We start from the raw sequence: 23,175 nt of genomic DNA on the forward strand, positions 1-23,175 counted from the left end.
CGGTGTGATTTGCCCTTCTTGGTTAAGTTAAGACGTTTGTATCTTAACTTGAGTAGGGAAGTCAGAATGTAGGATTGAAAACAGTTTCTTACTACAATAATACTCACTGCTTCAAGACTGCTACAATTGGAACCGCTGTAATCGTCAAGAGGTAGGCCTAAACCGTGCTGCGGTGATAAGTAGGCTAAACTGCGCATGGCCAATGTGTACTTTTTTGGGTCTTAACTTGATGTACGCGAATACGTCTGTTTAAACTATCTGTGTGTGTGTGTTTTTTTCTAAATATACGTGAATACGTCTGGTTTAGACAATCGGTTTTAAAATCATATCACTAACACCCTCTCTCCCTGGTTCTTACCCCGTGTTTTCTTCGCTATCCGCCACCACCGCTTTTGTCCTGCGACGATTTCATACAAGCAGATATAGCTTTTTAGATTATTCCGCGGATAATACCAAGCCAAACTGACGTGATGTGGTGTCAGGGGCCAAGTGGTGTGCCAACATTCAAACACTTCAGCTGAATTCGCGAAGATTTGACTTTGGCTCTGTGGCCATTCACGATTCCTTTCTTATCCCACGGCTTGTTCATGGCGGAATTAAGATGGAGACATTGTCAAAGATATGAGTCACAAATCTGGCCTTTGGGGTTGTCAGTTTGTAAAGGAATCAGTGCAAGAAGACTGTATCTTGTATTGTTATTAAGCCGCCATTAGAATAATGGGGGGCTTACTGGATTCGCTCTGTCTGTTTGTTTGTTTGTTTGAGGCGGGCGCGGGGCGGTCAGTCGGTCGGTGTTTGTCGGGTAAGACTTATATCTCTGAGTCAATTAAGCTTACATTTTGTGAAATTGTTAGGAATAGGATTTGTTTTTTGTATGCAAAAAATTACATTCCTAACGGCAGTCAAACGGAAGATATTAGCTTTTAACGGACAAACCGAACCAGGGGACGAAACCCACTGACGTGTGCGGGAATTCCCGCAGGTTACTTCCCTTTCCCCTTTTTGGTTCACTGATCTATATTTTTAGATCAATGTTTTGGTTTGGCAGCCGCCATGCTTTTGTTCATTTTACGTGCTCCGATATGTGGATGCTTCGTTGGGCGGTAACAGTGGAGTTTGTTTTATTGGTGTCAGGTTCCGTGGTCTCTCCCCCCCTCTCTCTCTCTCTCTCCCCCTCTCTCTCTCTCTGAATATGGTTTGAAACAGTTTTGCGTGACTTAAGGTCGCGGCCGGTTTGGAATCCGGCCCGGGACGGACACGGGTCAACTGTTTGACGGTATCCATGTCCCACCCCCGTTTCACCACATGGCGGCGTATTGACCCGTTATGGTCAACCCTTGTTAGTAAAGAGGTGCAACGTTGCCTTTTGTACACAACATTCTCAGAAGACAGATTTGTCTGGCTATCTGGCTGGCTGGCTGAGCGTGTGTGTGTGTGTGTGTGTGTCGGAATCTCCTTTTAACGGTTGCTTACTGCAGCTCTGTTGCTTATTTTAGTAGTAACGTTGCGCTGTCTAGAACTGAAAAGTAGGGGGCTTTTTTCTCCTTCTCCAGAACATCAAAGGGTGTAGTTAACGGTTGTAGAGCGAAAGAACAAAATAAGGACCCGTATAGAAGTTTGTGGACATGAGAGGCAGTATGGGCAAAACTTTGACTTGGGGTCTCGAATGTACCTTTGTTATGCCAATATTTAGAGCAAATATTTGAGGTGCTTGGTGGGTGCAGTCAACTAAATAGTTCTTTGTTTATGAAAATAATCGACAAAGGGAAAATGCTTGAGGTGATAGTGGTTCGTTTGTCTTCAATTGAATTGCTTGCGTGTCGTACCGTCCTTCTTTCAGTACTCTTGTATTGTTATTCGAAAAGCAAATTGCACGCCCGTACGTGGTGCTTGGACGGTTTTATGGTTTAAGTTCAATTCTATTTCAACAAGTGTGTGGTTTTCTCGGTAAGTGGGAACCATATAAAGTTTACAGCCATTGACTTGATAGGTAACTAGTCATACAAAATGGTCTCTTAGGGTTATTTAGTACGTGTAAGTTAAAAAGTAAAGTCTGATTTGTGGGATCTGAGAGTGAATTTGCTGTAAATGCGTTCACAAACTTTTCCTGGTTGTTGTTTTTTGTTTATTCATTTTCCAGTTTATCTCACGAGCCATTAGATTTTAGTACACACACAAAACTCACGATAAAAAAAGCTGCACATGTTTGCCAAGAGCAGTGAATGTCGTATAAATTGCAATGGTGTGGCAGAGGTTTAAAACAGATGGTGGGTTTGTAATGTTCACTTAAGTAAGTGTTTTAATTTGTTTTTGAAAACGAGAATAACTACAATAAAATTGGAACAGATTACAACGCAGTGACAAAACCTTGAAACTGATATTTTCACCGACCAATAAAATGTTTCGCTATGACTAAACGCCGATGACAGAAATCAAACCAAGACAACCCGTCTTTTTGATATCAAAACCCATTCATATGTGACTTTGTTTAGGCTGGAATGACACACTGTTATTGTCATTATAAGGTTGGGAAGTGCGGACCCTAAAGACATAACTGTGTATCCACCCGGGTGTTTTAGGGCTGGCATTGTGGGTGTTGAATGATTAATTGGCAATCTGGGTAACCGGTGTGTTTGCTCGGGTATTCATCGGGGTGGGCATTGGGCCAACCTTAGGGCGGAGGCACTTGAGTACTGTATACGGGTAGAGAAAAAAGGCACCTGATCAGTCATTGAGGGTAGAGTATTGGTGCATGGAAAGATAGACAAAACGGCAGTAGCTGGCACAGTTGAAGCCTTTCAGCAAAGTTATTGAGGACAATCTTGATTGCACTTAAAACATTAAATAAAGGCTACGGCTGTACCTTTTGTATGTGAAGTTTTTCACTCAATACGTTTTCTTCTTGTTGTTTATAGTTGTCTTTGTTTACCATAACTGTTTTTGGTGGGAACGTATTTACATTTGGGTCTGGTTAAGTCTCTCTCTCTCTCTCTCTCTCTCTCTCTCTCTCTCTCTCTCTCTCTCTCTCTCTCTCTCTCTCTCTCTCTCTCTCTCTCTCTCTCTCTCTCTCTCGTGTTTTATATTGTATTTATTGTCTGACACTTTAATGACAGACTTATTTCACTTCTTATTCATTTATTTCTGTTCATTATTTCTTTATGTTGTATATATAGGCCCGCACCCTTTGATACTCCAACTCTTCTTTTACTTCAAAGTTGAGTGTAGGTGTTTTATTTGCTTGCTAGGGTTTCTCTCATTTGCGTTTTCTTTCTGTGTTCTTTTATTTTGCGAGGCTCTTTGATCATCACCGCAGACGAAGTTCATTTCACGCTCTTTGGTATTTTTTTCTTTTCGAAAGCGACATTTAAACTTTTGCGATGTTTCCAGTTGTTATTCATTGCGCGTGTTGACATTCTTAAAGTGTCAGTAATGCCTTTTAACGACACAATGGAGCTCTGAAAGAAAAAAAACACGTATCAGTCACAGCAGTTTTGAAAAACACCGTCCTTCTCGTACGAACGATTCACTTCCGGGACAACCTGTGTCTGGCCTGTCTGAAAACACCTCCGCGTGAGGGGTTTTGCTGCCAGCGCGGTGAAGATAAAGCGGGAACATTTTCTCTGGCCGCGCGGCAGCAAGCAGAATGTCTCTGAACTGGATTATATGTTCACCACCTCCAATCTGTCCAGGCTGTTTACATGGGATAAGAGCAACCTTCCAGACGCATACATACCAAACGTCAACCGCCTGGCAGCTTTCCGTTAAGCGCGGTATTTTATTTATTTTTTTTAAATATTTTTTTATTATTATTTACACCAGTATTTTTAAAACATTTTGCTGAACTAATTCTGAAGATTCACGTAAATGTTTGTTAGAAAATTAATTTAGCCAACATTTCCACTCAACACAGAAAGCATTTCAGACTGTGGCTTTTTACTATGCTTCCAAGTGAAAGGTTTCTCTTATTCCATTTGAAAGCGTTGAACCGATGTATCCATGGTGATTTACAAGATGCTCTACACGGGAAGGCTGGTATCTTTAAACGGAGTTCAATTTCTCTAGGTGCATGCCTTTATAATTATGTATGCAGCCAGAGGAATGCGTCCTGAGTCAGGTCAATGAAGAGTCCTGTTTGCTTTGTCACCCCACCGCTTTCGCTCTCTCTTGGAGTCGCCAACACTTTGTTGTTCTTTCTGTTTAGCGCTGTCGCTATGAACCAACACGGTTACCCATATCACACGTGTGTATACGGTCCCTAACCATGACCTAATGATAGTACAGTCCCCCCCCTCCCCTTCCGTCCCGCCGACCACCCTTTCAAGATCCCCCGATTTAAGACTTCTCTCAAAATCCTGGGGGTGGTGGTGGTGGTGGGGGGTGGGGGTGGGGGGGTCTCCATATTTTCTTTCCATACGGAAGCTAAAAGCTAAGTAAGCTAATGTGTGGACTTAGTTTTCAAGTTCGAGGTGAATGTTAAAACTTAATTAACTCAGGGTAACATTGCGGAAACGTGAATGGTTTCAAAAGCGAGCGCTGATCTTAAATATTAAAAAAACACTCTTCATTCTCCTCAATTGTAAAGGTGTTATTTCCAAAACAACTGTCCATTATCAAAATTTTTCTGGGCTATTCTTTGGCTCAAGCTAAAGAATGATTACTCACATAACATTATTGTTTTCAGCACTTATCTAATGCTTTGTTGTAGTGTTTTTTTTAACCATGCCACCAAGAACTTAAAAAGATTGCTCCCTAGCGTATCTCCAGCTTCGTTGTACAGATACAAGCACTTGTGTTTTGTGTTTTGATCTTGTCTGTTGGGACCACCAAGCTACTCATATCAGCCCTCGCTAAAGCTCCACACTTGATCGTCATGTTTCCACACATTTCATATACGGGGTTACACTCGTTTTTGGCCATATCTGCTAGGAATCAGTATGGTATGCATATAATATTAGCCTTCGCTACGTCTCGAACTTTGATAGTCATACTCATAGTCCAGGCACGGAGTTTGCAGTTTTGTTGAACACTATGAAATGCTGACAAACGTCGATATCAGCCCTGTGGCAGGCTCGCGACAACACTGGATGGTTACACAGGTGTGGATTACACGGCCATTAGCAAAGTGTGTGATGTGAAGAATGTTCCAGAGGTCGACATGTCCGATGTATGGGGAATATCCAACTCAACAATCGATTAAAAGAGAATGGAGGTTGCAAGGCAATCCTGTTTTGGGCCGTTTTGGGCCGTTGAAACCACTTTCATCGCAATTGTTTGTTCTTCAGGTTCCCAGAAATGTTTGTGTGTGTGTGTGTGTGTGTGTGTGTGTGTGTGTGTGTGTGTGAGGGAGTGGATCTTGATTATAGTCCAAAGACTAGAGCGTTTGTGCCTTGGTACTTCACACTTCACCGACACAGTGTTCGTTCTGATAAGCATTAAAAGGAAAGTACGTATAACTGAAAACGCTTTCGAAGAAGATTGCCTTTTAGATAAAGTGCAGTTTCAGCAGAAAATCGGTCAACTTTTTGCATGCGATGGTAGGTGTGGGGTAGGGAAGCGGGCTGGGTCCATGGGTGAGGGAGAAAGGACGTGTGGTAGGGAGAAAGGACGTGTGGTAGGGAGGGCTACTTAAACCGTGTAGCCCGCGGCTGCGCTTGTGGCAAAAAGTAAACCATGGTCTATTTTCCCCCTTTATTCTTTTGATTTGATCGAACATTGATACTGACCTAAAATCTGTAACTAAATGGAGATCTCGTGTTTGCTCTTCGGTGGCCATAAAGGGAACTTCAAATTAGAAAAGGTTAGAAGGGAGTTTCATCGATTTTTACCAGCCAGGCTGTAACTCTGTACTTTAAGTTCTCAGTTGGTGGCATGTGGATGTGCATTATTTGAGTAAACAGATGACGACAGCAAGTTTACTATTTTATGTTACCACCGTTCACACACCCGCCAACCCCCCCCCCCCCCCCCCCTTTCCTTCTTCTCTCAGCATGTATAAAGGCTTCTCTCGGCCCTAACGACATCCTCACATCGGCGTGCGGACGCACTGACGTGCGACGCAAACGCACGCACGCACACACACATACGCACGCACGCACGCACGCACACACACACACACGCACGCACATGATGCACGGACGCATAAACGCACACACACACTCACACACACACACAAACACACACACACAAACACACACACACAAACACACACGCACACATAGCATTACCTGATGATGCCCAGAGATATGGGCACACACATTGCGCTGACTTTTTTTTCTCCCATGAATAAGCTCTGCTTCTGCAAGAAATTCGTGTACGTGTACAAAAAGCCGAGGAAAAAATGTAAAATATGATCAATGATAAGAAGTCCAAGCATCTAGTTTAACAAATGTTATGGTATGTGCACCGCAACCACCGTAAGGTCCATGTTTGTTATATTGCTGTGACAACAGGAAATAGCCTAATTACGCAGTAGAACGCTTAATAAAATAAAATGCACAGCATTATATACGTGGTATCTAAATTTAGTTTTACTACAATCCGTAGTCACTAGCTACTCTACAAAGCTCACCTGTGGTTACCTGTCATCAATCGTTCAGCTTATCAACTTTTATCCGGCCCTTCTCAAGTCAGAAAGGAGTGGGAGGAAACGGAATCAGCTCGCGCAGGGGGAGAATTAATCAGTGAATCAAGAGCAACCTTCAGATTAAAGCTAAAGCTGTGTTCCTTTCACGAGAAGGGACACTGAAACTTGAGTGACAGGTGATGTTGATAGCCTGTCACTTCACAGACTTGTGTAGTTGACGAAAGGGAACTGGACAAGGGCTGCATGATGATCTGAGTGACAACCGAATTTGAAGACTACTGCAGTCGCTTGTGAAAAAGATTTAAAAACTGATGGGTTACAATTGAAAGGATTCAAACTACCTTAATAGACTACTGCAGTAGCTTGTGAAAACGATTGACTCGACTGATTGTTACAATTGAGAGGATTTAGACTAAGGATGGTCATATATATGTCCGTTTTTTTAGTGTTTTTTGAGTCACTTGAGAAAAAGTGACTCTATGTAATCGGTCAGTGTTAGTCTGTCCGGCCGGCCGGCCGGCCGTCCGTAGACACCACCTTAACGTTGGACTTTTCTCGGAAACTATCAAAGCGATCGGGCTCATATTTTGTTTAGTCGTGACCTCCAATGACCTCTACACTTTAACGATGGTTTCGTTGACCTTTGACCTTTTTCAAGGTCACAGGTCAGCGTCAAAGGAAAAATTAGACATTTTATATCTTTGACAAAGTTCATCGGATGTGATTGAAACTTTGTAGGATTATTCTTTACATCAAAGTATTTACATCTGTAGCCTTTTACGAACGTTATCAGAAAAACAAGAGAGATAACTAGCCTTTTCTGTTCGGCAACACACAACTTAACGTTGGGCTTTTCTCGGAAACTATAAAAGTGACCGGGCTCAAATTTTATGTGAACGTGACTCCCAGTGACCTCTACACTTTGACGTCTGCTTTGGTGACCTTTGACCTTTTTCAAGGTCACAGGTATGTCTTGAAGGAAAAATTGCCTCATATAATATTCAGAACTGCGAAAGTGACTCGATCGAGCGTTTGCTCTTCTTGTTTTTTCTGTAGTGAGTGGTGTGGTCTTTCAGTGTTGTCAACTGATCAACATGCAATTTCTACCCACTGTTTCATATCACCACCACCGCCTGTCTCTCACCACCCCCCCCCCATCCCACCCCTCTCTCTGTCTCTCATTTCTGATATTGATTTTAATTATCCTTATTCTCATCTTCCGGTTCCCACAGGCTGTTAATTGTCAGAATCATGAATGCTTTTTCCTGATGAAAAGCCAGTTACCCATCTCATAAGATATAAACACCCCCCCCCCCCCCCCCCCCCCCCCCGAAAAAAATTAAAAAGCCTGAAGATTAATACGTCTTTTAACTGATGCCAGAGCACATGTATGCTAACATCTACAATGTGTTTGTACGTGTGTGATTCTATGTGAGTAACTAGCATGTTGTATGTCTCTGTGTTGGTCCCTGTGTGTGTATGTGTCTGCGTGTGCGTGCGTGAGTGCGTGCGCGCGCGTGTGAGTGCGTGTGCGCGCCTGCGTGCCTGCAGACGTGCGTGCGTGGCCATGGCCATGCGTACATTGATAGATTTTATTTCACGACTAATATAACATTTACTTTTTTCTTTCGATTTCAGCTAAAAGGCAAACAAGAATACCAGCTGAAAGCCAAGCACTTCTTGCCACCAGTGGTAAGTCAATGTTTCTCACTGACTCATAAATATCTCGCTCCAATGTTTCTTATAAAGCGATGACTGTAAACGTGAACCTCTTGTACTGCCGATAAGATTGCCGTCGATTGTAATTTGCTGCCGTAAGAGGGTTGTCTTTCTGTTTTAGAGCTGGGTTGTATTTCTTGTCTAATTTATTGCAATGTGGCTGCACACTCTTGAAAAACAAGTGTTTGAGCAAACATAGCAGGACATATTGTATTGCAGGTGTTTTAGTGGCAGTAACTCTTGAGGCAGACCTTGACTCTGTGTGACATTAGCTAAATACAGAAGCAATATGTTTCTTGAATTTCTTCTTTCATTTGATGTGCTTTGATTTCATATGGACTAGATATAGATTTACAAGATGGCCATTCGTTTGTTCCCACGTTCGTTGCTTCTTTGGTTTGTGTGTGTTCGGGTTTTTTGGGAAGTAGCTGAGGAGATAATACTGATACATGTAAAGATTATATATGCAATGCAGTCATTTTGTTCCTTCTTTGGGATAGATGTTCCTCGCAGGAAGCTTCTTTCCTACACACAATCACTCCGTGCATGTCCGTTTATCATTGCAAGGGTAGCCTGGTGAACATGATGAGTTTACCCAGACTTTGTAGATGAGGATAGCGGGTGGAGGGGGGGGGGAAGATGGTGGTGGGCATGATAAGGTCCAGAGGCAGGTGTTTTCCCCCTGTAATTACATAATTATGACGAGCTTACCTGAGTAAGTGAAGTCTAATTGTGGTTTTATCGACCACAATTCCGAGAGGATGCATGTTTTCACACAGGCACCACTATCGTGAACATTTCTTTTTGTTGCCGTTTTCATATTTGTGGTTGTTTTGTTTTTCGTTTTTGTTGTTGTTGTTGTGTGATTTGTGTTGTTGGTTTGTTGTTTTTATTGGTGTGTTCGGTTGTGTTTTGTTGTTGTGTTTTGTGTATGGTTTTTTTTCAGCGGGTGGGAGGGGGGGGGGTATATATTTGTATGCACCGTCAACTTGACAAAACTTGTTCAAGTCCCTTTTATTTATCATCATTCATTTTTATATTTAGTCAAGTTTTGACTAAATATTTTAACGTAGAGGGGGGAATCGAGACGAGGGTCGTGGTGTATGTGTGTGTGTGTGTGTGTCTGTCTGTCTGTCTGTCTGTCTGTGTGTGTGTGTAGAGCGATTCAGACCAAACTACTGGACCGATCTTTATGAAATTTTACATGAGAGTTCCTGGGATTGATATCCCCGAACGTTTTTGAGTCACTTGAGAAAAAGTGACTCTATGTAATCGGTCAGTGTTAGTCTGTCCGGCCGGCCGTCCGTAGACACCACCTTAACGTTGGACTTTTCTCGGAAACTATCAAAGCGATCGGGCTCATATTTTGTTTAGTCGTGACCTCCAATGACCTCTACACTTTAACGATGGTTTCGTTGACCTTTGACCTTTTTCAAGGTCACAGGTCAGCGTCAAAGGAAAAATTAGACATTTTATATCTTTGACAAAGTTCATCGGATGTGATTGAAACTTTGTAGGATTATTCTTTACATCAAAGTATTTACATCTGTAGCCTTTTATGAACGTTATCAGAAAAACAAGGGAGATAACTAGCCTTTTCTGTTCGGCAACACACAACTTAACGTTGGGCTTTTCTCGGAAACTATAAAAGTGACCGGGCTCAAATTTTATGTGAACGTGACTCATTGTGTTGTGAATAGCAATTTCTTCCTGTCCATCTGATGCCTCATATAATATTCAGAACTGCGAAAGTGACTCGATCGAGCGTTTGCTCTTCTTGTTTTCAATTTTTTGATAAATGTCTTTGATGACGTCATATCCGGCTTTTCGTGAAAGTTGAGGCGGCACTGTCACGCCCTCATTTTTCAACCAAATTGGTTGAAATTTTGGTCAAGTAATCTTCGACGAAGCCCGGACTTCGGTATTGCATTTCAGCTTGGTGGCTTAAAAATTAATTAATGACTTTGGTCATTAAAAATCGGAAAATTGTAAAAAAAAAAAAAATTTATAAAACGATCCAAATTTACGTTCATCTTATTCTCCATCATTTTCTGATTCCAAAAACATATAAATATGTTATATTTGGATTAAAAACAATCTCTGAAAATTAAATATATAAAAATTATTATCAAAATTAAATTGTCGAAATCAATTTAAAAACACTTTCATCTTATTCCTTGTCGGTTCCTGATTCCAAAAACATATAGATATGATATGTTTGGATTAAAAACACGCTCAGAAAGTTAAAACAAAGAGAGGTACAGAAAAGCGTGCTATCCTTCTTAGCGCAACTACTACCCCGCTCTTCTTGTCAATTTCACTGCCTTTGCCATGAGCGGTCGACTGACGATGCTACGAGTATACGGTCTTGCTGAAAAATGGCATTGCGTTCAGTTTCATTCTGTGAGTTCGACAGCTACTTGACTAAATGTTGTATTTTCGCCTTACGCGACTTGTTGTTTTTGGTTTTTTTGTTGGTTGTGTTTTACGGACAAACACGCTGGGGTTATTTAAATAAACCCCATAACATTGACGTGGCTTTGCACATGCCCTGACCTGTTGACCACACTGTCCACCCAACAGCACTACGCCCCCGAGCTGTTCATCCTCGAGGCCACCCAGGAGATCAGGGATGCGCTGGCCATCAGTGACCGGTCGTCACAGCAGTCCCCCAACTCCCTGCACCGCGTCTCGCCGGGTGGACGCAGCTACCGCGACGGGTACCGCTCGTACCGGGACAGGAACGGATACCAAGGTTAGTCTTTGGGTTTTGTGAAAGGGCTGTGTGATTTGGGGTTGGGGGAAGATGGGGTTGGATTTGATGGTGGGGATTGAAATACTGTGTTGGAGAATATACATTTTAAATACCACAGAGTATTTTCACTGGGGGAGGGGGGTGGAGAAGTAGACTTTGAACACCACTCTTACCGGAACGGATACCCAGGTTAGTCTTGAGGGGAGTTTTGAAAAGGGATTGTTGGATTTGATGGTGGGGATTGAAATACTGTGGTGGAGAATGTAGATTTTGAATACTGTTCTTCACAGTGACAGGAAGGATACCCAGGTTAGTCTTGAATTGATTTTGGAAGGGGGGGTGGGGAGGGGGGGGGGGCAGGCAGGTAAAGAGAAGAGAGAGGGGGGGGGCTGAAGTGCTGGGGTGGAAAATGTAGTCTTTGAGTACCGCTCTCACAGGAACGTATACCCAGGTTATTCTTGGGGGTGGGACTGAGATGGGGTCAGGTAGGGAGAGAGGCGTTTGTAGACGGGGTATGCCAACAGTTTGCAGTCGGAGAAGGAGGGGGGTCCACAGTTGGGTTGAAGAGAGGAAGAGAGGGGGTGGGGTATTTAAAGGCAAATGCTAAAATACAGAGGTCGAGATTAAATTCTATAAAAATACCGTTCCTATTTGGGCAGAAACGGATATTTTATAGGTTAGTCTGGGAGGAATCTGCAATGGATGGAATTGATGAACAGAGGGGTGGAGTCCGAATTGAGACCAAGACTGTATACAATGAATAAGACCGTGTGTGGCGGGCGGGGATGGAGGGAGGGGGGGGGGGGGGGTGATGTCGTGATGAGCGTAAGGTGAACGTGGTTTCTCGACGTCAGCTCAGAGATTAAACTTCGTTTAATGCGTGAACAAGGGATGCAGATGTGAAAATTCAGTACAATTTAAAGCTTTGAACAAGTTTTCCAGCAAGAGATTTTTGTTTTGCGTTTCGGTGTTGTGTGCACAGTTTTGAGATTTTGATAACACGCTCTGTGCGTTTTAGTAAGCAAATGAACGTTTAGATTTGAGAACCAGTTATCACAGTTTTAAGAGTTTGACCATGTGTACACTTTCTGTCTACACATTCAAGGCTTAAACATGTTAGTATCGTGCTTTTGATGTGTCTAGTGAGAATGAGTTGTTTGAAACACGTGTGTTTGTCAAAACGGTAGTGGAAGCACTGAGAGTTTGGCTGTTGTGACTTACTTGGTATCAAGTCTAACCGGTGTTTTAATTGATACTTTGTTTACTGAAATACTTAACACAAAAACTATATTGCTTGTTATAAAAGTGTTATTACATTTATGCTTTGTGTGAATATTATTCATATGCCAGAACTACTGTATGCATGAACATTTGGTTCTGTTGGCTGCATGAAAGCCTGTTGTGCTGAATAGTCAGTAGAGATACGTACTGGCAATTAATTACATTGATTAAAATTATGTGAACGTGTACTAGTCTTATAGCTGAGCAGCAACAAATTTCACATTATCAGCCTTTGTCTTAGCATTGAAGATGTTGCAACAATGAGATATTACCTTTTTACTGCATTTAAAAAATCTGCAGTCACATGCAGTCATAAACAGTTAGCGTCAGTGCTTACTTATGATGATAATATGTGTAAAACTATCGAAGATCATTTTCATGTCACTTGCTATGTGCATGCGTGCGTGCGTGCGCGTGTGTGTGTGTGTGCGTGCGTGCGTGTGTGTGTATGTGCGTGAGCGTGCGTGCGTGCCTGCGTGTGTGTGTGTGTGTGTGTGTGTGTGCGTGCGTGCGTACGTGCGTGCGTGCGTCACGTGCGTGCGTGCGTGTGTTTGTTTTGTCTTTTTGTGGCGGTGATATCTCTGTTACGAAGATCTGTTGCTGCTCAGCTATAGAAGAATGAAGTGATGAATACCATGATACAAATATATATATACTTACTGGCAAAGAGTGTGTGTTTGGTACATGTAGTACATGCATGTATGCGTGCCTGCCCTCTCTACGGGGACCAGGTCAGCTGGGGTGCTGCTTGTAGCGTCTTACACACCGTCCTATGGGGCCGCTAGCACAAAGATGTTGTAGTGTAGTCATACCAAAGCGTCAAGTATAGTATAGAGGTGTCGCAATGTTGCCTAAGCCTAAGGTTTAGCATATATTGAAGTGTTGTAGTGCTGCTAAGTTTCGGATGCCACTTTTGCTAAACAGTGGAATTGCTGTCATTGTTTAACTATTTAATTGCCCAGAGCGTGAAGCTTCTACCCTTAGTGTCTTAGGTTCCTGATATAAAACTCTGTAGAGTGATATGTGTTGCTGATTTTTGCATGAAAAGTGTTTACAAAAGTCATAGGTTGTGGGAAGAGCTATAGTTTTAATGTGTTTAGTTGAAAATAAATCACGAATGATCTTCATAGTCCAATAAAGCATGCAATGGGTAGTGTAAACTGAGTGAAGTTTTTTTTAAGTAGTCATATCTGTCTTCAGTTGGGTTTGCTTATGCATCCACGTGAGACGCATGCCACCACGTAGGCCTTAATTAGTTGGTTGGGTAGTGGCTTTATTAATGAGCCCCTACCACCCTATCTCCCTTCTCTACTCCCCCCCCTCCACCTCCCTCGCCCCGTCTACCCGCGCCCCTTGGTGTCAAGCGGAGGCAATGCTTGATTCCTGTTCCTAGTATGCAGAGTAAGCTCATCTGGCCTGTTCCACAGAAGACGGTATGTTCTATGGATTCAAAAAATGCCCCAAACCCTGCGTCCATGTAGAAAATATACTATTCCACAGACGGCTAGCCCCTGGCCATTTAGGGTTCCTGTATGTTTATCTTTTTACAGATTTAAAGAAATTCCTAAGAAATATCCCTATACACCCCCCCGCCCCTCGCCCCAACTGACCACCCCCCACCCCCGAGCCCCACACCATATACTTCAATCTGTCCCACTTAAAAGATCAGACCTCATTCTCTTTAAACCTTTTCTTCCTTTCGTGTGACTTCTAAATAAATAACAAATGCTGTTTGCCCTTTGATAGCTTTGTGCCTTTTCTCCTCCTGAGTGAAACTGTCCATGTTGCCATTTGCTGTTTTCTTGAAGAAATCTCCATCGAAACCCCTCTGTTCTCTGAACTCTCATGTTTTGACCCTGCGACATCAGTGTGCTGTTCTGTTCAATTTGTTTAGTACTGATTCCCTGTCAGTATAGCGAGTGAATATTTCCCTAAATATGCAGTTGTCTTCATTTCACCTTTTCTTTTAGTGGATGATGTTACCTAGTGTTCACCTGCTCGTTTCTGTTGTTGCCAGTAGAATTAGAATACTTTGTCTTCCCTTTTCTTTGATGTTGTGGATTTGTTTTCACCTAGACTGTCAACGATTTGTACAGATTTCTTGAAGGCAAACTTTTGTCTTTTAGAACTAGCGTTTCATTTTCAACAAAGCGCCGGCTGCTTGATAAATACACTAACTTCGAGTTGCTAACTATGAGTAGCAAAGGTTAAAAAAAAATTAAAAAAAGAGTAGCAAAGGTCACGTAGACGTGGTGGATGATAGAAGAAATAATCTCAGAAAACGTGCACAGATGTGTACGGTTGTTTGCGACTTCGGTGACAGAGTTTTTCAAGCAACAAACTAAGTTTCAATCTGAATCAGTGTGGGCTCAACTGTTCGGTTTGTTTGTTCGTTCATGGGCTGAAACTCCCACGGCTTTTACGTGTATGACCGTTTTTACCCCGCCATTTAGGCAGCCATACGCCGTTTTCGGAGGAAGCATGCTGGGTATTTTCGTGTTTTTATAACCCGCCGAACTCTGACATGGGTTACAGGATCTTTTTCGTGCGCGCTTGGTCTTGTGCTTGGGTGTACACACGGGGGTGTTCGGACACCGAGGAGAGTCTGCACACAAAGTTGACTCTGAGAAATAAATCTCTCGCCGAACGTGGGGACGAACTCACGCTGACAGCGGCCAACTGGATACAAATCCAGCGCGCTACCGACTGAGCTACATCCCCGCCCCTAACTGTTCGGTGAAAGGAAACAGAGGGCGTTTTGAAATGGACAGCATAATATCTTTATATGAAGAAGTAGACAAACAGACAGCAAGCTAGGGAAGGAAACTTTGTGAAAGAGGGTCCTATCCGTCTTGCACCCCCATCCCCCTTACCCCCACCACCACATCCCCCCCCCCCCCACTAAAAAAACCAATCTCAGTCCAAAACTATGTATGCTTTCGTGAAGCCAACTAACAGAACTAAGCGTTCACTGAGCTTTTTGCTACAAATCCTTTGTTTCGCCTCCATCTTCTTGTTGTCTTGTTTCCCACGGTTCCTTGTTGTGAATTTTAAAGCTGGTGATTTGGAGAAAGAAAAACACGTTGGTCATGAATATTTGACAGAGTGCGTAGAATGAGACCTACTTTTTGTTCACCAAAAGGAAAGACGAATTTTCTTCTCACGGGAATTAACTGAGGAGTGACTGATTAGACCAGGACTGTTTACTGCTTTTCAAGGACGTAGAGTGATTTGAATGGGTCATTTGGTGTGGACCGTCTGGAGGGGGAGCTGGGTTAGGAGACTGTAGCAGTTCAACAACCTTCATTGAACTCTTCCTTGAACTCAGTGCTCTCTCTCTCTCTCTCTCTCTCTCTCTCTCTCTCTCTCTCTCTCTCTCTCTCTCTGTCTCTGTCTCTCTCTCTCTCTCTCTCTCTCTCTCTCTCTCTCTCTCTCTCTCTCTCTCTCTCTCTCTCTGTCTGTTCAGAAGGCTCATTTGAATTTGTACTTAGACTAAAGCATGTAGTAATCACCTCATTATTTGCATGTTTTTCAAAAATAAGCTTAATTACTACTACTACTGTGGTGCAGTTGCATGTAACCAGCCTTGTTTTATGTGTACCTTTTATAACTTTTATTATTGCATAAGTTGTATTATTGTATAGCCTGTGCTTGCTTGTTTTGCTTATCCTGATTCTACTGCAGTCATTTTGACAATTAATGCTATTCTAGTTGTATATACTCAACCTATATATGTATACCTATAACTACTTATTTGCGATGTATTCCTGTGTTTGCTTGTGTTTTATGTATTGAAGTAAATAGTTTTGTGTACGTGATAGTACTTCACTAACATGACGGTGTTTGAATGCCATAAAAACATATGCACTTAATGATGAGGAATTGTCTAATTCTGAACCTCTGAAGATTATTATAGAAAGCAAGGCTGGACTAACAGCTTTTTGAATGTTCGGGAACTAACAATCTGTCCATGATCCACTGTAACCCCATTGGAGTCTACAATACCAGGGTTCAGAGTTAGTGGATTCCACTGTACTACTCAATGTAACGATGCAGTGCCTGTCTGCCTGTGGCGCCCCTGTACCACCACTCTTGTCACTGTCAACACTGCACAATAATATAGCTGACCTCACACTAACTCAGCCTTGCACGGTGTTGTTGTTAACTGTCCCATACTGCTGCTCTCTGCTATAACGCTGCATGTGTCTGTCTGCCTGTGGCGCCCCTGTACCGCTACTCCTGTCTGCGTGCTCCTGTCACTGTCAACACTGCACTATAATATACCTGACCATAGACCATTTATTTGGTATATGACCTGACACTAACTCTGCCTTGCACCGCGTTGCCATTAACTGTCCCAGACTGCTGCCCTCTACTAACGCTGAGCCATCCCTTTCTATCGCATGACCTGATCCTTTATGTCTTCATTTGCTACATGTGAGTTAAAATTGAGAAACAAAATCTTTGACCCCTAGTAGAAATAAGCTGAGCAATTAATCTACATTCATGAAAAGCCTGCAATCTAACATGGTTCTCAGCAACAACAAAATAACTTGCGCAAAACCTTCACCTAAACCTTTTTAACCTGGCTATTGGTTTATACCTGCGTTTCTCAAGCGGTTTACATACCTGACCAGTGTCGGTATCAATCTGCTTTGCTGTAACGTCTACTGGCAGTTTCTTTGTCCTCGTTCTACCATGCAACACTTTTTGTCCTCTTTTCTAGAGGCATGCTGTTTCCAAACTGTGTTGCTTTGTATCAATTTGTTTCCCCCTTGTCTGGGCTGAAGTTATCTTTTGCTCTACAGTTTTCATTTTCACCTGCCTTGCACTTGCTAGACTAAATTAACACCCTAACAGCTTTCTCTGGTGTCTTTTTTTCCGATGCTGCTAACCTATACTCACTTATTTCTCTGGTGTCTTTTTTTCCGATGCTGCTAACCTATACTCACTTATTTCTCTGGTGTCTTTTTTTCCGATGCTGCTAACCTATACTCACTTATTTCTCTGGTGTCTTTTTTTCCGATGCTGCTAACCTATACTCACTTATTTCTCTGGTGTCTTTTTTTCCGATGCTGCTAACCTATACTCACTTCTTTCTCTGGTGTCTTTTTTTCCGATGCTGCTAACCTATACTCACTTCTTTCTCTGGTGTCTTTTTTTCCGATGCTGCTAACCTATACTCACTTATTTCTCTGGTGTCTTTTTTTCCGATGCTGCTAGCCTATACTCACTTATTTTCCACGGCTATGGTTTCTGTACTATGATCTCCTTTGATGGTGTGGCTTCCTTTTGCTTGCCTAACTCTGATGGGTTTCTCTTGATATTGTTTCCTTTGATGTCAGTCACTATTTTTCCGATGCTGGCTTGCCTCTGGTGCCCCTCCCGACATTCAGTTAATACTTTGTGGCTTTCCTTTTCATGTGATTTACGCTTTCTGTCTCTACCTGGTATTTGTTGTCTTGAGTGCAGATTTCGTTGGTGCTTCTAATTCTATCTGCAAAATTTGGTGGCTTTGGGTGGTGTGACCTGCCTGGTTTTTTTATGGCTTCTTTCCTTGGCTTTCCTTTACAGTGGAACCTTCCTTTTAACTCATTGTCTCCCAGGTACGGATATATCCGTACCCACACATATGGCTCTATCTGACCAGGTACGGATATATCAGCTCAGACTGTTATATAGCTTCAGTCGCTTCCTGTAACGTAGATCTAATGCCTGCATTCCAGCGTGTTGATACACACTTTCTACACAGTTACTACTATATTCTGAGTGACCTGCTGCAGCACAGCTGGTCTCGACAAAAAAAAACTTGGTCAACATAGGTGGGGTAGAAAGTATTAAGACCTCCAAAAATCTGAGAAAATCAGATCTTAACAAAAAAGGGCGTCTTGGAATAAGGTAAAGTTACAGAGGTTATGGACAAAACATCTAAACAAGTAAGGTCTTAAAGGGAAGGTAAAGTTACAGAGGTTATGAACAAAACATCTAAACAAGTAAGGTATTAAAGGGAAGGTAAATCACAGAGATTATGAACAAAACATCTAAACAAGTAATGTCTTAAAGGGAAGGTAAAGTTACAGAGGTTATGAACAAAACATCTGAACAAGTAATGTCTTAAAGGGAAGGAAGTCTTAAATTGGGGGTTCCACTGAACTATCTTTGTGCCTCGATCATGTGATCCACTGTAATTTGGTTTCCCATTTTATGTGCTTGATCTGCCATATCTCTTCCTCTAATGCCCTGTTTCTGTACCTTGAATGCTGCAGAGTGTCCTTTGTTGTCTCTATCAGTAACACTTGGTGTCTTTGAGTGTGACCTTTGGTGTGTGCATGACCTTTTCTGTGTGCTGCGGGTTCACCTCCAGTAGCTTAATTTCTTGTGTGGATATCCTTTCTGGCTTCTCTTTATCATAATGGTTTTGTCTCATGCATACCTGGTGTTTGCCTTAACTTTCAATTGGTTTCCGTATGGTGTCTCTACCAGTAACTCTTGGTGTCTTTTGGAGTGTGACCTTGACATGACCTTTGCTGAAACCTTTGAGTGTAACCTTTGGTGTGTGTGACCTTGGTGTGACGTGACGTGACCCTTGCTGTGCGCTGGGTGTCAGCCTTCAGTGTCGCTCTCTCTGTCTCTGCCTCCTACAGGTGACTCCTTCACCAGTCGCTCGCAGCCTCCTGATAGAACCTCACCGGTCCGCCACTACTCCCCCCTCCCCCGCATCGTCCCGGCCAGTCGCGACGGCTCCCCTTCTGACTCTTACCCCGGTCGACAGCCTTACCCCGATTCTCACAGACCCCACCCTGACTCTTATAGGCAACACCCTCACTACGACCCTAAGGATGGTAACCACCCGGGCTATCAACCCCACCCCAAACCTGGGGACCAAGACAGGGTGGATGAGCGAGGGCGGGACGGGGAGAGGGAAGGGGTGGGGGAGGAGGAACGGGAGGCAGAGCTGGATGAAGACCCCGCCCAGACTTACAGAAGCTACAAGGAGTCCCCCGGTGCGACCTCACCCACGAGGGGTCACCCCGATAGAGAGCAGCAGCATGCTAACACTAACCACGATAGACCTGAGAACTCTAAACGTACCCCTCCTACCGTAGGTCGCGGCAGTCCTCGCCACTCCCCAGACACGTCCCCCGTAAGAAAAGGCGCGGCATCATTGGCCTACAGGGGCGCCAACGGCTACCAGCGCGATGCCGCCTACACCAACGACACCAACGAAGATTTCGGTGTTGCAGGGCTGACCCCGGAGGATCAGTACAAAAATCGAGACAAAGAGAATTTTTATGATGCCCTCAACAGGTCAGTATATGCAAGAAAGCTAGGTTTCTGTTGTGTGAGGTGTTTATAGTGCTAGTTATTGCAGCAGTGTACCACTGTATGTGAATTTTAAGCTCTGAAACTTCACAGGACAGTGATCGTATGTGTCATCAGACCTGTTTATTGTCGCAACGACCTTTTGTCAACTGAGCTCTTTAAAGTCACAAAAACACATTTATGTATGGACTTCCTTTGTTTCACCTTAAGGTTCTTAAGTTTTGTTTTGTTTTTTCAAATAAACGTTCAATCTTCTAGACTAATTATGTGTGTACGGTGTATTTGTAATGGGACCAGATTTTGGCATTGAATTTTTTTTCAGAACTAACATCAGTATTTCTCTTACAAGACTTAGGGTATTAACTCAGTAGCTGAATTTCTTGTGGTGTCATTGGATTATCCAGTCCACATTCCTGTAAAATATCTTTGCTGCCTGCCTTTGCTGATGAATCCTATCCTCTTTTACACTAGTTTATGAAGACTACAAAACTGACAGAACAAGGCTGTATACAGTTTCAACAGACAAATAGCATGAATAATATGGTGACATTAATTGTGCATAGTTGCTTAGTTTATATTTAACATTTGCTTATTTCTGATAACATAATTAGTACCTTTATTGGCCTTTCAGGTGTTTTTCTCATCATTTATCATTTATTGGGTAACTGCTCTGAGACTGCTCATGTTTCATTCCATTTTCGATAAAAAGTAAAATCAAGACCCACACAAAAAAGAAAGAAAGAAAGAAACGAAAAGAGAAAGACAGGGAGAAAAAAACACACAATACTTTCAAAAGAAAGAACAAGTCGCGTAAGGCGAAAATACAACATTTAGTCAAGTAGCTGTCGAACTCACAGAATGAAACGGAACGCAATGCAACGCAGCAAGACCGTATACTCGTAGCATCGTCAGTCCACCGCTCATGGCAAAGGCAGTGAAATTGACAAGAAGAGCGGGGTAGTAGTTGCGCTAAGAAGGATAGCACGCTTTTCTGTACCTCTCTTCGTTTTAACTTTCTGAGCGTGTTTTTAATCCAAACATATCATATCTATATGTTTTTGGAATCAGGAACCAACAAGGAATAAGATGAAAGTGTTTTTAAATTGATTTGGACAATTTAATTTTGATAATAATTTTTATATATTTAATTTTCAGAGCTTGTTTTTAATCCAAATATAACATATTTATATGTTTTTGGAATTAGAAAATGATGAAGAATAAGATGAACGTAAATTTGGATCGTTTTAGAAAAAAATAAAAAAAAAATTCAATTTTCAGATTTTTAATGATCAAAGTCATTAATTAATTTTTAAGCCACCAAGCTGAAATGCAATACCGAAGTCCGGGCTTCGTCGAAGATTGCTTGGCCAAAATTTCAATCAATTTGATTGAAAAATGAGGGCGTGACAGTGCCGCCTCAACTTTTACAAAAAGCCGGATATGACGTCATCAAAAAAAGGAAAAAAATGTTCGGGGATATCATTCCCAGAAACTCTCATGTCAAATTTCATAAAGATCGGTCAAGTAGTGTGGTCTGAATCGCTCTACACACACGCACACACACACATACACCACACCCTCGTCTCGATTCCCCCCTCTACGTTAAAACATTTAGTCATTACTTGACTAAATGTAAAAAGAGACGAATGAAAAAGAATGACAGAGAGAAGCAGAAAATCCTCTGCTGTGGAACCCCCCCTTTTAAGACACCCTAATTTAAGAATTCCCCCATCTTTGGCTCACGTAAGTGTAGCCTATGCGTTGCTAACTTTTGTCTGTCTGTGCGTGCGTGCGTGCGTATGTATGTATGTATGTATGTCTGTGGTAGAAACTTTAACATTTGACTGAACACCGAAATACTAATTTTACCTGGTTATTATTCAAGCAACAGCTTCAAAGTATTGAAGCAATGATCAACATTTTGTCGGCACGTATGTAGTTAAAGTGTGTATCCAAAGAAAACGGGTGGTGGGTTTTTTTGGGGGGGTAAAAACAGCTGACTGGTTTGTGTCGTGTGTGGTATGTAGACCAGGTCAGGGGTCAAGGTTAGGTCAGATCGCGTGAAGGATTGTTATCACCGATACAGTTATCACCGAGCTGCAGTTCGCCGATTCGGAGAAGACGATTTCACATTGTTCGGTTTCGTAGCTCCAGAAAAATAGATAAAGAAGATACCAAAGGAGATTTCCTGCAGGTTAATCTGCACAGCGTGTTTCCAGTGTCTGCGCGAGGAAGCGCTTGTCGAAAGCGCAGTGTCGATCTGGTGATCTGGCAGTCGTGTCCCCGTAAGTAGACTACAGACAGGCAGATCTAGATCTAGTGTCTCCCACTCTTGCACCGTGTCACCTATGCTTACTGTGTGTGTGTATGTGTGACGGAGTGATTGAGTTTGTGTTACTGTTTGTCGATTCCTTACGTGAGCCTTGAAGGCTTCGCCTCTTGTAAGACCTTGCTTATTCAGACTTTCTGTCCCTACCCTCTGTAAATGTACCTGTATGTTAAGACTCCCTCTTTTTTAAGACCTGATTTTCCCAGATTTGGGGAGGTATCAAAAGGGGGTTTCCACTGTATAAAGCTCACTCCTAATCTTTGAAACGTTTGTGCTTACCACAGCAAATCCCGCGATGTGCAAAACCGTATGGACAGGGACCGATTCAACCTTGACGACGATGAATTCGAAAGACGTCGTCTGGCCGAGCTGGAAGACGGAGCTCTCGCGGACCGTGACCGATGGGCTAACGACCAGGATGGACGACGCAGGAGAGCCGAGGATGACCGATACCGCTCGGAGGAGGAGAGGAAGTTAGAGGAAGCAAGGAGGAAGGCAGAGGAAGAGGAGGAGCAACGAAAACAGGAAGAGGAAGAGAGGAGGCGGAGGGAAGAGGAGGAGGAGCAAGAACGCAGGAGGCGGGAAGAAGAGGCCAGGTTGAAAGGTGGTAATGATGAGGTGAATTAATCAAGATTGGTGTTTTTTCTATGCAGTCTGTTTGTCACTTTAGTGTAGAGTACAGTTATGAAAAACACCTCCGATTAGAGAACACGTCAATATAAAAGAGACACATTTTTTTTCCTCCATTAAGTCAACTAATGTTTCACTTTTGTTTCTAAATACGTGGCTACCAATCAGAAAAGACATATCTCAAATGAGAGGACCCCTCAGGAAAAAGGGCACATTTCCCTATGATTTCTGATCTCCGAGGCGACATATCTCGATCTGGCCCTGTTTTGAACTTGAAAATGCATTTCATTCAGTTGAATTTCACTTTTAATGTGTTTTTCTGGCTAACTGGGTTTGTTGGTTTATTCATTTGTTGTTGTTGTTGCTGTTGTTGTTGTTGTTGTTGTTGTTGTTGTTGTTGTTGTTGTTGTTGTTGTTGTTGTTGTTGTTGTTGTTGTTGTTGGTGCTGTTTTTGTGAAACTCCGCTGAATATTTCAGTTTGTTTTCATTAACTGAAGAAAAAGAGAATTCATCACAATCACTCAGCTTAATTTTTCCTTTGTTGTAACAGGACCT

At 42.6% G+C, this 23,175-nt stretch overlaps 1 protein-coding gene across 5 annotated transcripts in view; it reads left to right on the plus strand.

The window, feature by feature from the left end:
• Positions 1-23,175, plus strand: part of LOC138966311 (spermatogenesis-associated protein 1-like) — an 89,941-nt gene that overhangs the window by 51,791 nt on the left and 14,975 nt on the right. For 4 of the 5 annotated variants that reach the window (XM_070338493.1, XM_070338495.1, XM_070338492.1 and 1 more), the window contains exons 4-8: positions 8,222-8,275; positions 10,886-11,057; positions 18,983-19,646; positions 22,275-22,608; positions 23,171-23,175. The exon at positions 23,171-23,175 is cut by the window's right edge and continues 92 nt beyond it. In XM_070338493.1, the coding sequence (XP_070194594.1) occupies positions 8,222-8,275; positions 10,886-11,057; positions 18,983-19,646; positions 22,275-22,608; positions 23,171-23,175 (1,229 nt within the window). The remainder of the gene's footprint in view (positions 1-8,221; positions 8,276-10,885; positions 11,058-18,982; positions 19,647-22,274; positions 22,609-23,170) is intronic. The other variant, XM_070338496.1, reaches the window with a different exon arrangement.

Source organism: Littorina saxatilis, linkage group LG5 (assembly GCF_037325665.1).
Source record: "Littorina saxatilis isolate snail1 linkage group LG5, US_GU_Lsax_2.0, whole genome shotgun sequence".
Lineage (NCBI taxonomy): Eukaryota > Metazoa > Mollusca > Gastropoda > Littorinimorpha > Littorinidae > Littorina > Littorina saxatilis.